Here is a 17,029-nt window from a genome sequence, read left to right on the forward strand (position 1 = left end):
ATATTACATAACTGATGAAACAGGTTGGCAGTTCTAATCTGCCAGACATCGCCATTGGTTTTACTTTTAATTTATTTAATTTATCTGCCGTAGGTCATATAAAACCATTGAAGTCAACATGAAATCACTTGTTTCAACCCCATTTATTTTCTTAATACATTCTTGGTCTTATTGTGCACATTAATCAAAAGTAAAGTAAGAAATAAGTCTTAATCTTAGTGATTTGAGTAAGAACACCATCTGTCATCCTTGCTTATGGGAACCACAGATATTTTTGAGCCAGTTTAAACATTGCTACTTTTAGATCCACACTAACCAGCCAAATTTTAACCTCTTGAAACTGACTCTGGCATAAAACTCCTATATTTTCATAATCCAATCAATTCCAAAAATATTTTTCAAAGTTTGACTAATTAAAAAAATATTGGAGTATGTTCAACAAGAAAATACTATTTCAGTCTTTCCACTTCTAAATTTCATGTTTTATTCAGTGTATTATTTGTAGCAATTTCTGAGAGAAAATAGTGAGTAAATCCTCCAACAAATATTTTTCAGTGTACAGGGTTATGAATGTCATTTCATGTTAACCTTAACAGATTTAATGTAGGTAAAGCGGCAAAATGCATGCACAGCGAGGACAAAACAATCTTCTGCAGCTGCAGCACAAGGCTTAGCAAATTTAAACCTCAAACAGAGCAGGTTATTTATTGTCTTAAATATTCATACTCTTTCTTGTGCTGTCAGCCGTCTGCTCGTATTAAGGCTTTAACGATAGATGCGCTTTCTTCTCAGGCATCTGTGTTTGTGATGCAGCGGGGGACTTTTTTCAAAGAGACAACATCTGATAACATCTGCAGGGCCAGAGGCTCCCTCTCATGATTGATAAGGGAGAGCGAGATCAAGAAAGAAAAAAGGAAAGAGACACACAGGATGCAACACTGGGTGCTGAGAAACACAAGTGTACTAAAAGGACAAGCGAAGCATTCATAACCAAAGCTCCGGATAATAAGTGAGTTAGTGTTTTTTTCTTTTTTCAGACAAAATTGTTAAAAATGTTTTTCTCCAATTCACCATAATAATTAAGTCAAAGCTTTCAATGTACCTTTTAGTCAAACGTGTGCTTCATTAAATCATTAGTCATAAAAAGGTCTTCTAAACACATTTAATTATCATTTGTACAATCAAGGAGTCATATAATTGATTCTTGCAGTCTCTCTTCCATCAGATTTATTCAGATTAAACTCGACAGGAAAATCGATGCACACGCTTTTAAAATAAAAAAATAATTTTATATACAGCTGGCAAGTGTGTACGTGAAAAAATCAAGACTTAGGTCTTTGTATCGTATTTTGACTGCATTTAGATTGAGCTGAACCTAAAGATCTCAATCTGTTCTCCTTAAGTAGCTACACGCTGGCAAGTACTGCACGATATCTGATCAGATAACAAAGTACAGAGTAATATAACTGATCCTAGCACATCTCTGGTGATCCTGGTGAATTCTAGCAAATGGAAATTTTTGCTGTTGCTGCATGGGTGCACAGAAGCTCAAGGCTGGCTTTGTTCAGCAGAGCCTGAGCTCCTCAGATGGGTCTGTTTGTACAGTGGTGTCTTCACTCGTTGTGTTCCCACGTCGAAGCCCCTTTTAAAGCCTCATCCAGTCGCCATGCACTGAAAATAAACAGCTAAGCTAGCGTCTGCAGTTTGCACACGGGTTAAAAAGGTTAGCCATCTTGCTCTGCTTCACTGGATGGGCTCTGAAAGGGTTTAATTCAGTCGTGCAACGTAACCTACAGCTGCAAGAAAGGTATTGATCAGAACATTATGAACTTTATGGAACCACGTCTTAAGTTTGATAAAAAAAAAATACTAATTACATTCAAATGGGAAATTATGTAGTGTTTAGAGCATTAATATGTCTTGAGTAGATTTCAGATGGCTTCAAATCTACCAATAAAAATATTTTATTGTATGGAATGATAGCTCATAAATAAATGAGACAAGTCTGTTAATGAAACGCTATTGTATGTTTAAAGAACTTCATTCATCAATATGAGCAACATTTATAAAAACACTAAATACATGACACATTCTTACAATATCAAAATACATCAATTAAATGGAATAGTTCACTCAAAAAAAAATCTGTCATCATTTACTCATCCATATGTTATTCCGAAACTATAACTTTCTATCTACCAAAGGTAAAAAGTCTGGACCACTCATCCTGTTTTTGATGTCAATGTGACATGACCATCATCATAAATGTCAAAACTTGTATAAATTACATATAAATATAAATGACAGTATGTCATATTTGAACGAATGCAAATTTAAAGAAACATATGCCTTTTCATATAATGAATTGAATTTCATCCTTTTCTCACACGGAGCTACGTATATCTAATGGCTTTAAAACACCTTCATAATCGTTTACCATACGCAATAGTTTTACAATACTTTTATGCTGCTTTTTGTCACTGTGGTGCTTGATAGTATACATCATTTACTTTCCTTATATAGAAAAGTGTGTTCCACCAACCTGTGTTTCACAGAAGAAAGTAAGTCTTACGGGTTTGGACTGACACAAAGATGTATAAATGACGACAGAATATTCATATTTCAACCTATTCCTTAAAAGGATAGCCATTTATGGAAAATGACAAGCCATAATAGTGCTTATTTGATGAGCCAAATATCTTTGTTTCATAAATACTTTTCTTATCCCCGCAGAGGACAGGACTATAAATAACACAGATATGCAGATCAGTGCAAAAGACAAGTAAGCTTTGCAGAACAAAATACAATCTTTTCTGGAATGGTTATGTCTTGATATCCGTGATGTCCTGCAAAGCTTCCTTGTCTTATCAGCAAGACAAAGTTAATATTATTGGGCTTTTGTTTAATGACCGTAAACAGTGGTCTCTCGGGTCACTAACCAGAGGTCAGATAAGACAGCATTCAGATTAACAATACCTGTGGTGCACATAATAGCGTGAATGGATGCTAGACTCTTCATTATGATACTTTATTATGTGGGAAACAAGTCAGTATTTTTTCTATTCTGTTGGGGACACTAAATCACGCACAATTACACTGTAATTGTAAAAAAAAAAGTTCCCCATGGAACAGAAAGCTGCTTGGTTTGAAAGTGAATTTCAAAGTGAACAAATGCACCTTTTTTTTTTTTGCATGCAACATTTCGCTAATGTGACCGCACCTTTAACTTTTAAATCCATAAATGCCACTAATTTGAATTCTTTTCAACTTCATTTTAAGAACAAGACCATGCTTTTGTTGGGGCTTAAAGGATAGTTCGCCCAAATATGAAAATTCTGTCACCATTAACTTTCGCTCCGAAGCTGTATTCTTTAATCTTCAGAACACCAAACATGCTTCTCCAAAGAATATTTCAGTGTTTTTTTGTCAAAATAATGATATTAAATGGGGTCCAAAACCACATTGTACCCTAGTGACTTTCACTGTATGGACAATAAGAAAAGTCATACAGGTTAACATACAAAACAACATGAAGGTGATTAAATGATAACAGAATTTGAATTTTTAAGTGAACTTTCCCTTTAAGCAGAACTATATCTTGATGTCTGCCCTTTTGGTAGAAAGAGGGGTGACCTCTCGCTGGGAACGTTTGGAGCTGGAAATAGAAGACGTGGAGGCATTGGCAGCAGTGCGATGGTGATGTAGGGGGCGGCGTGGGTGCAAAGGCGCCCCCCGGAACAACAGGACGTCCCTCACTGAAGCTCTAAAGGGTTTGCTGACAAAACAGTACAGAAAGAAATTCACAGCAGTGTTTAGCATGGCTAACATGTTGGCTAAGTCGTATGCTAGATGTACCCGCCAATCGTTGTGCACTGATGACACGTAGAGATGATAGAGCACCACTCCGGTACGAGGCGCCCACAAGACAGCAAACACAGAAGTCACTGCTAGGAGCATAACTGTGGTTTTACCCAGCTTGCTTGGCACTGCCAGCTGCTGCCCGCTCTCGTCTTGGCACATATGCTGTCGCTGTCTCTTCCGGAGCCTCAGGATGATCAAAGAGTTTAGTACCAGGAAGATGCAGCATGGAAGGAAATAAATAATAGTCACGTGGGTCCAAATCAAGGCGGTATCCAAGCTGTTTGGCGCACGGCTGACCCTCCACATGTCTGACCACCAGAAGAATGGCACGCCGGATGTCAGCGCCAATGTGAGCACCACTGCGATGATCCGCCGAGCCCGTGCCGGGTAACTTATCTGCCGGTGGAGTAGCGGGTGGCACAAAGCGACATAGCGGTCCACTGTGAGGGGAACGGTAGCCCAGATAGATGCATGATTGGCAGAAAACTCCATCATACTGACCGACCTCAGCAGCAGGACAGGGACGTCTCGGTGAAACACAGCCGTTTCTAACAGGAAGCCCACAAAGATGATGAAAAGCTGACTGAGGATGTCCGAGCCAGTTAGAGCAAGAAGATACACGTACAGGGCTTTCTGAGTACGAACAGCCAGCCGGTAAAGAGCCACCAATGTCAGGATGTTCACTAAGGACAAGAGATAACTGGAATTAGAAAGAAGGAATGAGGTAGAGGAGGATTGAAAAGGCATAAACAGTTAGGGAATGAGGCCAGAGAAGGGAGAAGCAGAAGACAGAGATAGAAATCAAGGGCATGGAGGGAGTTGACACAGCAGGATTGATGGGACGTAAAAGATTAGGGGTCATATTTACAGAACATGGCGGCCCACAGGAACCTTTGCCCTGATTTTCCACAAAGAAAAGATTAAACTCAAGTGAATTTGTGCTGTTTTTGCTGGTTGAAACAACAGGAGATAAGTGTATTTTAAGTTTTTTTAAATATTTTTATAATAAAACTATTTATAGAAAAGACATTTCTCCAGACAGCAGAATGGATAACACTATGGAGAATTTAACTAAACTGAATCCAATAAAATGAAAATATGATTTCTTCTCTACTTACCATGTCATACCACAGTAGTAAAGCCTTTGGATAGTTCATTGAAAATAAAAATTCTGTCATTATCTCCTCATACTTACGTAATTCCAAACCTATATAATTAATTTTTTTCTGTGGAACATAAAAGAAAATATTTAGAAAAATACTTTTCACAAAAATACTCAGTATTTTTGTGTCCATACAATGATGTTTCAGATCATTTTGACTTTCATTGTATGGACAAAAAGTGTCTGCTTTTGTGTTCTGTAGAAGTAAAAAAAATAGTTATAAGTTTAGAATGACATGAGCGTCAGTAAAAATGACAGAATTTTCATTTTTGGGTAAACTATAGAGAGATCTTATATTAGACGACTAGTAAACTGATTTGTCTGTGACCCTGATCTGATTTATATTAGCAGTTTATTATTAGCCTTTATTATATTAGCCTTTCAAATGAGTCTCTAATTAATTGTAATTTGTATTGATTGGTTTATTGATTTCTTTCTTGTCCTCAAGCAGCTGCCAGTCCCTCCCAGGATTGGTGTAGTAAAATGTTTGTGGATAATTAATTATTTCTAGTCTGGTCTGATGTGTGTCTCACAGAATGAGTTCATACCTTGAAAAAGGCTACTAGCCTAAATGTTGGTTAATAAATAGTCTATGCTTAAGTGAGTGTGCGGTTGTTCCCTCTTCATTAGGTCTTAATTTTTTCCTACAACCTGCACCTCAACAGGTGTGCATTTGCTTTGCCTTACTCACAGAATGAATTTACCATGATCTTCCTCCATCAAAGGACTCAAGGTGATGAAGATCAATTTCCCATGCGCCAAAAATGTATATTTTGGAACGGTTTATGTACCATGCTGAATTTCATTCCATTCTTAATAAATTCCATCATACTTCCCTAAATTATATCCAAAACTGCATATTGATTGCCACTCAGTTCTTAACTTAGTATGCATTCTCAATTCAGTTCTCAATGGCGCACGACCCTAATCTTAATTAACCCATGCTTATAGATATTAAAATGCACATCTCATACCTGGCACTCCAACACACAACAGAGTACTGTAGTAGACGACAGGGATGTAAGCCAGCACACACTCTGACCTCTCCTGAGCGCTGCTCTCATCCTCCTGCTGGCCGGGTGCTGTGCCATTGTGCCAGTAAATCATGGCCTCTTAGTTGCTCTTGTGAAAGGAAAGAGAACAAGAAGGAAACCTTGAAACTACAGTATCAACTGAAATCAATGAAATCAACCTGATTGTGTTCATGTCTCATAGATTCTGCCGTGCAGAAAAGGTCTAATGCATTTCTGCATGGAATTTCACTGTGCTCTGGTGGTCTTTCCCGGGTCACTTAATGACAGACGCAGCTTGCCCTCACAGGTTAAAAACAGTCAATTAGGGACAGATGGAACGAGTGCACAACACTCTCCCATTTACTTGTCTTATCTTTCCACTTTCTACCTTTCCTTCTGTGTTTAACTTTGATTACTCCCATAACTGCCCCCTCCTGAGAGGATGAGGTGATCAGCTCTGTGCCAAACATGTTTATTTGCTTTCAGACCCAGTTCAGAGAGCGGAAATGATTGCTTTGCTCTGTATATTTCCTTTTACCTCATGACATCATTGAGTTTTACGAACTACTCTGCTAACGTGCTTTGGTGATTTTCTTATGGTCAAACTAGGCATTTTGCCTTGTGTGTTGTCATTGGAATTGAACTGTGGTATATTCATAAGCCACTCATTCTTTCCTCCTGGCAAAAAGACAATATGAAAGAGCTGGTTTATGTTGTGGAACATGATTGCCTGCTATGATGAGGCTGCTTCATCAACTATCTTGCTTAGGTGGGCAAATTCTCACTGTGGGTGAGAACTGGACAAGACAGGAATGATTGGTCTTCTGTCACTTTATAATTACTGATCTGTCTTTGCCTTAATGGGGATTTATGTGAGTTCCATAGAGTCTTTATGACTGCTTTAGCAATTTGGACTAAAGCAATTCCTTTCTACATTTGCCATTCATGTGCATTTATAATAAATTTAATTGAGGAAAAGCAGTACAATATATTTTGTTACTATGTTGTGGGAAAACATTTAATACCCATAGAAGTTATATCTATAACCCATAAATGAATATATAAATGACTAATTTAAATGAATACGATTTAAAAAATGCTTGAAATAGTTTAAATGGTCTAAGAAAACTATTTAGTAAAAGATACTTTTCTTTTTTTCTAGCAATAACATGAAATAAATGTGAAGATTAATAAAAATAATGAAAAATACATCCGTCACGATGTGTAAGAGGACTGTAAATGGTTTGATATACACACATATTATATTATTATTATTATTATGCATATATTATATACGAATATAATTTTTACATTTATTAAACAACAGGGTTGAATGGGTGAGATTGACCAATGTAGAGGACGTTAAATTTGAGCAAAAATGAGGAAAAAATGCTTTCACAGTGCATTTCTGCATTAATAGTGATCCACAAATGTTTTACAAAAATTGATTTGTATCGTCTCAATGGTAAAATTAAAAAAGCATCTTATTATTTCCACATCCAGAGAAGCATAATCCCATTATCATGGACAGTTACATCATATATTGCAATGAGACTTTTATGGCTCTTTGTTACTCTGTAGTTGTTTTGATACAGAAACTGATAAATGATAAATCTTTAACTAAAGCTAAGTGTGTGCTAGGCTACAGAAGAGAGGTTTTCCCTGAAAGGCTTAAAGTACTTCACTACTAATGTTGTTTTCCCTTCTGAAAATATCTCTACAAATAAATCATCGCTCATTTAAGAGATCCACAATGAATGAGTAGCGTGTGTGTGTGTTAATATGGGTCTGAGTGTGTTTATATGACATGCTGTTTGCTCTGTGAAAATCTGACTCTATTTAGATAAAAAGGGTTGGGTTCACGTAACACCAATACTTTCTTCATTATTCAAAGCGTGAAAGCATGTATCTAAGGAAAGATCAATAGTGTTAACTGGACAGTAGTTGAGAAATCAAAATGATTATAATGATTATGGATTCAAGAATCAATGCATATGCATATCACACATTATAAATAATGTGGAAACAACATTTTCTTACAAGGTTTAGAGTTTATGGATTCTCATGCATTAGACATGCCTGTTAGCGAAAGACTTTAATATACCCACATTTCCTAAGGGAACTCTTTGGATATTATCCTATTTCTCTTTGCCAATCATTTTTTTATTTTCTAAAGTACAATTTTATAGGCTGTGTGATATAACTAGAAATATATATCTCAATATATTTTAGCATTGTGGCGATATATACAGTATATTGTATATTTCAATATTTATGCTTTTTTTCAGTCACAGGAACCAGAATTTCAACCAAACAGCCATTAAAACCTTATTTCTCACATGTCCTGATATGGATGGTATTGTTATATCTACAGTATATCATCCTTGAGCTCAGAACTATTGTTTCAGGTGAAGCCAAGCAATGTAAGAAGTAAAATATAGCATGTTTCCACATTTTGTCACTAAACTGACAAAAAGGAATTCATTAAAATGCAACAATATCACAATACATACCGCCTTCAATCTTAATTTCCTCAATTTTAATATTGACATTAACTTTTAAGCGATGGTGCAAATGAATTGTTCAATCAGAGATTTGAACTGATTCATTTAAATTATTTTATTTTATTTTAAATTGATTTTGTTTTAAATGATTCACAGAAATGAATCACTTTTTCTAGCTTAAATCAGACACTATTAAAGCATCCCTGTCTAATGTTCACATATTCAAGAGTCATGATGGTGAAATTAGTCATATTCGTTAAGAAAACTTAATGGCCAAATTAAAAAAAAATATTAAAAGTCTTAACTGGCCTTGCATTGTTTCCTCATATACAACAAGAGCTTAAATCCATGACCAGGGATTTTCAAAGTTCCCATCCAGAGGCTACCATCTAGAATTAGGGTCTCAAAAGATTCATATGAAATAACTCGTACAAGCTGTTTAAACTGAAAGCATGACACTGCAGCTTATAGTAGGCTACAGCCTGATCTATGTGAATGCCAAACAGCAATGTTTTCTGTTACTGCATTAGTTCACATTGCCTCAGGGCAAATACCAAGTATCTATATTTGTTCAAACAGTAGACAATAATGAAAAAAGTTGTTTTTGCCAAATAATGAACTATGGCTCTGTCTACTGAGTCTCAAGGGTAATCACCTCATTTTGTACCAATATAAATGGCCGCTGTTTTCCATTCTGGGATGTACAGGGAGTCAATGTGTAAGGTTTCAGATCTCTCTCCATGGACTTTTTGGTCTATTGAACACTCAATTATTCATATTCGGCCAGTACACCTGAGACAATAGTTATGAGCTCAAGGACGACGGTATAGCAACACTATCCATGTCAGCACATGCAGGGAAAGGAGTATACGTTTCGTTGTTTTCTAAAAAGGACGAGAGAAGATGAGAGGCACACAGTAACAGAGGTCTTGAAATTCACAGTCTCTTGATTACATAAGACACTCACAAACAATGCCAAACATTTTTAAGGCAATCTTTATGACTTCCAGAGCTGACCTCTGGATATCCTGTAGTTCTCGGAGAAAATATTAAGATGACAAAACACAGAGGACATAAATAACTGATTGTCCAGAACAAGCCAGTTAAGACTCGTTTTTAATAAGCTGCTTTTTTAAGAGGATGTAAATAAAAGTGGAAACTACACATTGTACCAATATAAATATTTTATTTATTTATTTTGTGAGCATTTGAATGTTTTGGAGTCCTACTATTTTATATACTTTTAAATACTTTTTATTAACATATACTTTTATACATATAAATTAAACTAATAAATAAAAAATCTAATTAATTTATATCAAAATGTATACAATTTGTATATATTTTTAAAGACTTTTAATAAAAAATATATGAATTAATCAAATATATTCACATCACAGTCTCAAGGGTTTTATGGAGTAAATTATAAATTTATATATACATTTATTATATAAACACACAGAGTTTATACTATTTATGTTTTATAGAATTTATATACTGTTAAATACTTTTTATAAAATATAAAAATTTGTTCTATATACTATTATAATTTCTTATATGGAATACATTATAAATGAACAATTATTAATTATTAATTAAGTGACATGAATTTCACTCTGAATTTTACATTTTACTGATATTTTGAAAGACTTCGTTCGACTATCGTTACACTTTACACTATTAATACAGCAAAAATATAGTAACAAAAACTGTAACTGCAACTGATGCTCAATTTATTAAATTCACTTAACACTCTCTTAAATATAAGTTAAGTGATCCATTAGATAAAAACTGATATGGACAAAGAGGTTTTCTTACCCTCACAAATCGCTGCAGGTCCCCATCCGTGGACTCTGGGGCAGGAGTCCTAACCGCCGATGCCCAGCCAGGCAGCCCTTGAGGAGGACAGGGAGGGAGGACAGGGGACTTTGAATAACAGACACATCACTGCAATCAAAGAGCGAGTTCGGGAGGAGGTTATGGAAGGAGCTAGAGAGAGATAGAGAGGGAGAGAGGGAGGGGTTAAGCAGGGCTGATTCCTATAGAGAGGATATTGGTAAATGAGTGAAGCATTGAGAATGAAGGTGAGTCAGATATACAGAGGTCTGTCTTTCAAAGAGAGGTCAGTATAGCGCAGACACATGAGAAGAAGGGTGTATAGTTTCACTCAGCGATGCCTTCAGACCCATGGGAGCTCTTATCTGTTGTGTGCTCTTCTTAGGGCCCTTTATAGGATTCCTCTGGCTGTGATGTCAATTTAGCTTAAACCTAAATATAGTCTTTTGATCCTTTTTAAGCTTGAATCATTTGAATCAATAGGTTTGTGTATTTACTAATGAAAATGTGAATGGTTCTCGTCTGTGCAAAACTCACCGCAATGCTAAATAAGGTCATGCTGGGGTCTTCAGGTTGGTTGCCAGGGTATTGTAGTTGCTAAGGTGTTCTGAGTGGTCTTTAGCACTTTTTTATGCAGTCTCTAGGTGGTTTTTGGGTTGCTGTATGGTTGCTTGCAGTCAAAAGAGTCCAATATTCTGGTTATATGTAAATAAATTCTTCAATGTATGTTTATGGGATTTTCTTCACCGTTCATTTAATGATGCACCAGAAGTATTATGTATATACTAAATGTAGTATTTTTAAAAACATTGTGAATTGGCTTTTATTTTTATATTTCCTTATTTTGTTGTAATTGTTTTACGTTTTAGTCATAATGTGCTTTTGTCGTTTTATTTGTTGTTTAATATTTCTATAGCTTTTATTTATATCTATTTCAGATTTAGTTTCAGTAATTCTAGTACTTTAACTTAAACTTATATTTGTCTCAGTTGTCAAGTCAACATTTCTGATTTAGTTTTGGCCAAAAAGTCACACAATTTGACAAATCGTATGGGATTTTTAAAATGTAGTTCTACCATTTTTTTTATAAGATAGAACCATCACATTCTTTAAAATGCTTAGGCATACCAATCAAATTACAATTAGTATCAACGTACTATGGTATTACCATCTGATACCATCACTTCACAATACTTTTACAGTACATTTTGTTCATTTAATGATAAAAATGTGCTTTAGGGTTCAAGATTTTTTTTAGCCAAATCAATAAAGGTATTAGATGTTTTCTAGAAGAATTAGCTTCCCTCACCAGCCAGCAACATCATGTCTCCAGATGGACGGAACAAAAAGTACATGTACACCACCATCTGGACACAGAAGGAGAGAAAGGATGGAGGATGGAAATCTGAATGCATGGATGCTCTCTCTCTTTCTAGTGAATGCTCATCACTGAGTGTTCATTTTGATAATCAGTCTCTGAGCTGGCCTTGCACCACAGCAGAGGACTGGCCAGGCAGAAAATGAGCTGTGTAAACTCTCTGTCCTTGGTCGTGGTTCCAGCAGTATAAGCTTGTGTGATTGTAAATATATTAATGCTGTGGTGTGACAATAGAATTTGCTATAAATAGTTATCAATAGTGATAAGGTAGATCATCACAGACTTATCTTATTGACTTACGCAGATAACATGCACTTCTGCAAAAAAAAGTCCTCTTTACATTTCCAGATCATAGAAAATATAGAAAAAAATTAAAAGGATTGTTCACCCAAAAATGAAAATTCTGTCATCATTTACTCACCCTCAATTTGTTCCAAATCTGCATAAGTTTCTTCCGTTAAACACAAAAGAAGTTGTTTTAAAGAATATTGGTAACCAAACAGTCGATGTAGCCATTGACTTAGTATGGAAGTCAATGGCTACCATCAACATTTTGGTTATCAACAGCTTTCAAAATATCTTCTTTTGTGCTCAACAGAAGAAAGAAACTCATGCAGGCTTGGAACAAATGGGGTGAGTAAATAATGACATAATTTTTTCATTTTTGGTTGAACTATACCTATATAATGCATTGTGTTAAGCAACCATTTCTTCCCTATGGTTTAGCAAAACATAAAATACAAAATACAATAAAAATCTATTAAAATAGTAAAATAATGCAATAAAATGCCCATATTTTTCCCACTGACACAATATTCTCTAATACAAGAGCAATTTATGTATTTATGTATTTCGAACTACAGAGCCTAATCAGCCTCAACTATCGGCCCACTGTTGTCTCAGTATATATCATAACATTTTTTGGATGGCAGAGACACCAATAAAACATTTCTCTTAAAAGAAAGCCTAGCAACTTTGTTTGGAATTCATGTTTTCATGTTTTCAGGTTAAAGTGAGGGTCAAACTCTGCAGAAGAAAATGTTGATTTAATATGTCCCGTGATCCAGAACAGCATTCATTATCCCATATATTCTTGCACTATGACACTTCAACATGTTAGATCTGAAACATGGCAGAGTTATAGTTTTATAAACATATTCCAAACCTCATCATCTCACATTATCAGTTTTGCTATCGGACTGGTCATAGTATGCATTCCAGCTGTCAATCAATTTCTTCACTCCACTCAACATGACCACTAACAAGTTTAGTTTATTTAATTTGATTTACAAAGCATCTTAATATGAAATACGGTTGCTCTTGTGCAATGGAAGTCAGCAGCTCTGAGTTAAAAAGAAGTTTGTACGTCATACAAACCTCTCATGTTTGTAATTGTTTTTATCGATTGTCCCAAAAGAGCAGATGCTCACACAGCTGGAGGAAGTGCAGTCTCTGTTCATTTGACCTACAACAATCGCAACTTCCATATAGCTTGTGGAGGAGTGCAGTGCTATTTTACACAGGCCTATAAATCCTGTCATTCATCCCTCCCCAATGAAATTATGTTGTTCCACTTTACAAAAAACCTATTAAATATGCTGTGATGCAGAAAGCGGTTATGTCCACTTTGTCCACTCTGGTTCACTTTGCTTTTATCTACTCTTTGTAGAGTGAAGAAGAAAAATTGCCAACAAAAACTCACTTAAAGTGAAGGGTCCTTTTGTTCCATATAAACACATTAATTCATAATGTAACTGCTGTGAGTGGGAGCCTAGAATTATTCATGTGAATTTAATTACCTGTAATTTCTGAGGCATGTGGGGGAGATGAAGCGAGAGAAACAAGATAAAAGGAAAAAACAGATGAATAAGTGGCAAAAACTAATGAATGCAAAGGGATAAATAGAGAGGCATTTTTTGTGATGAATTATGGGTTGTTAATGTTTCTTTGTGTCTAGGACAACAGAAAATTAGTTTAACAATGCAAATGTGTGTATGTATTTCGCTTGCAACAATACAGCCCTCTAGCGACAACGTCCATTCAAGTTTAGTAAAATGCATGATTGTTTGGTTGGTTGGAGACATGAATGAAAACATAATGTTAAACAAAATAATCAACTAATTAAGGAAAATTTAAAATGAAACCAATTTCTTCATGACCTACAATACAAAGAACACAATATACAGCTACAAGGCAGTAGAGCAGTAGATACATTGAGGTGCCAAGTGGGTCAATTAATGGAGTCCTATTATGAGAGAGGGAAAGAAATCGAATTAGGTTTGCTGGGTCACTGTATCACTGATTTTATCACTCTCGTAAATCAATATTCCTGCAGGCTATCCAGACTGGCTTTCTCTCCACTGAGTAGTACAAATACTGGAGTTTGAGTTATTAGTACAAAAATAAAATGGGCCACGTTTTGGTCAATGACTTATAATACCATCAAATAAGCTATGCATGAGATCTAATGATATTCTTATAAATTAGCATGGGTCTCTTAGATATATTTGTATTTTTTAAATGTGAAAAAGTTTTAAAATGATGAGAGTTAGAGTATCAGCAGGTACCTTCTTGAGCCATGGCACAACATTCAGGTAAAATGGGCCAGCTGTTCAGGTAAAATGGGCCAGTATAAAAAGGTAATTTCAGCTTAAATCATTTTATTTTTAAAAGTAGATTAACGCTATTGTCTTTTGTGTGCCATAGCAACACCATAAATGTATTTCATTAAATATAAAGTTGAATGAATATTTAATTAAACAATGCAATTAAAAATTAACTGATCATGGTGTATAGGTGTGTGTTTCTGTGCATTGGTGTCTTTTGTGTGTTTGTGTGCATGTGTGTGTGTATGCTTGTAAGACTGGTAAGATTTTGTATGGATACATTTCTACAGTAGGCCTATAAACCTATTTTCACCCTCAATTTCTGTGTAAAAGTATGTGTGTGCATGCAGCCCATTTACTGACATCTTCCTTTCTTTCCCTTTCTCTTCTCGTCTCTCTGTTTCCTTTCTTTGCTTGTCCTCCTACCATACTGTCTGCAATGCAATTTTTTTAAAGTGTGTGTTTGTGTGTGTGTATGCAGCCCATTTTAGCTTAACCAGCCATTTATACCTAAAATGACCATTTTCACAAAAATCAGTTTCTTTTATAAATTAAACTTTTTTATTTGAAAGAGCATGCCAAAACATTGTTCATAAACCTTTGCTTTGTATAATTGCTTAGTACCCTTATTAGTGATTAATTAAATTTTCTTCGTCAGGCTCAGTTACCTTACAATTTCTCTGACAAGCTTCATGTAACACTCTGCCCTGCCCGCCTTAAAAAACTCAGACCAATAAAAGTTATTGTTACATATATCAACTGTTAAAGCAACAATGCAAGATCAGTTATTGTGATTTTCTTTTCAAATTTAAAGAGATATAATGCTACAACCTTATTTGGCCCATTTTACCTGATAGCCCATTTTAGCTGACTTCACCCTATTAAGTAAAAATGTAACGATGGTATGATTTCTCCTATTTTTTAAAGTAAGAGTCATCATACAGCGTGCACTGTAAAAATAATATTTTAGTCTTTCCAACTCAAAATGTTTAATTCAGTGTGTTACTTGCTGTTTCTGTGTGCAATCTGAACGTTGTTTGAATCCTACTTGATAATAATATTGCCTGTATACTTGTCAATGCCTGTTGTTCTTTCACCTGAATATGAAAGCTTGCTGCTTTATTACACTATCTATGAGTCACTGCATCACTCATAGTTACTGTTATAACACTCTACAATAATATTGACCGTTCCTAGGACAGGTCACCAATGAAATAATACAAACATTAGGCATTATGTATAATCAGCTGGTTATTATCATGCATTATGTGGATTTTGGTGTACCAAATAAATAATTAGCCAATAAGATGTGAGATGTAATGTTTGTGTCACAGTGTCAAAGGTTCCAAAGACGAAGAGTCAGAAAGTTCCAACACAAAGGTATTTAATAAAAGAATAAACACAGGGTAAGCCAAGGCAATGTAACAGTTTGCATGGCACATAAACAACAACCGACAATGAACCGAGGTAACAAGGAACGTAAGTATACGCTGATAATCAACTAAAGTGTGTGTGATTTGAGTGTGTTTTGTCTCAGTCAAAATAAATTTTCATATTCACCCTGAATGTCGCCTTAAGAGGAATCCATTCATCGCTATCAGTCTAGATCAGGGTCACATTCGGCCTGATAGTAGCTTTAGGGTTTCTCCTAAGTAAATGATTTACTCAAATTTTACTCGGAAGTTCGTCTCACACACCCACTGCACACACACCCGTACACTTACACAAACACACGCGTATCTGTGCTCCCTCAGTCGCCTTGTCACTCAGCCAAGGTTCAGGCTCTCTCAGCACATTTCCACCGCTCCTTTGACTGGCAGTAAACAAGTGACATAACCTCTAACTAGAAGACTCTGCAGCAGGGGTGGATGTCCTTACATACACAGAGAGAAATAGACTCCAATCCTTCTTTTGATCCCGAGTGTGGACAGCATGTAATAGGATCCACATGTTCAGTCTGGCTGAGGGGTCTCACATACTTCTGGGTGCCATGTTTAGATAGTCCTGTTACTACTTCTCATACTTTAAACAAACCACTAATCCGAAGAATTATTTGTATTTTTTATATGGAATGATATCTCAAATTGAGCAGGTCATTGTGCTGTATAAATTATGCAATTTTAAAGTGATAGCTCACCAAAAATAGCAAATTCTCTTCTTTACTTACCCTTATGTCATTCCAAACCTGTTTGAGTTTCTTTCATATAGAATACAACAGAAGATATTTAAAAACTGTGTTATATTTTTGTCCATACGATGAAAGTCTTTCAGTGTACTGAAAATAATCCCTAGATTTTTCAAAATAATTTGTGTTCTACAAGAAGAAAGAAATACATACGGGAATGACCCAAGTGCTGGTAAATTATGACCAAATTCTCATTTTGGGGCAAACTATTCTTTTCTTTTTCAATAATGGACAATACAACAGACAGAAAATCACAGATTTACATTGAAGAAGGGATATGAGACACATCTACAGTGTAAAAATGATTTTTTTTAAATACAACAAAGATTATTGTAGTATGTTTTACAAGAAAATACTATTTACATTTCACATTAATTCAATGTGTTACTTGCCGATTCTTTATCATTTGTGAAATTTACTAGCAATTTACCAGAAATCAGAGCGAAAACTGTTCCTACATCAGCGATCATAGTGCTAAAAACCA

General features: G+C 35.4%; 1 protein-coding gene across 1 annotated transcript; it reads right to left on the minus strand.

The window, feature by feature from the left end:
* Window positions 1-471: 471 nt before the first annotated feature.
* LOC306852230 (putative G-protein coupled receptor 142) lies at window positions 472-10,491 on the minus strand. The gene is made up of 3 exons (XM_079388935.1): window positions 10,359-10,491; window positions 5,998-6,145; window positions 472-4,544 (listed from the first exon to the last, which is right to left on the minus strand). The coding sequence occupies exons 2-3, from the start codon at window positions 6,128-6,130 to the stop codon at window positions 3,592-3,594; spliced, it is 1,086 nt and encodes a 361-aa protein (XP_079245061.1). The 5' UTR covers window positions 6,131-6,145; window positions 10,359-10,491; the 3' UTR covers window positions 472-3,591.
* Between the last annotated feature and the right edge of the window lie 6,538 nt (window positions 10,492-17,029).

Source organism: Barbus barbus (genome assembly GCF_936440315.1).
Source record: "Barbus barbus genome assembly, chromosome: 32".
Classification (NCBI taxonomy): Eukaryota; Metazoa; Chordata; class Actinopteri; order Cypriniformes; family Cyprinidae; genus Barbus; species Barbus barbus.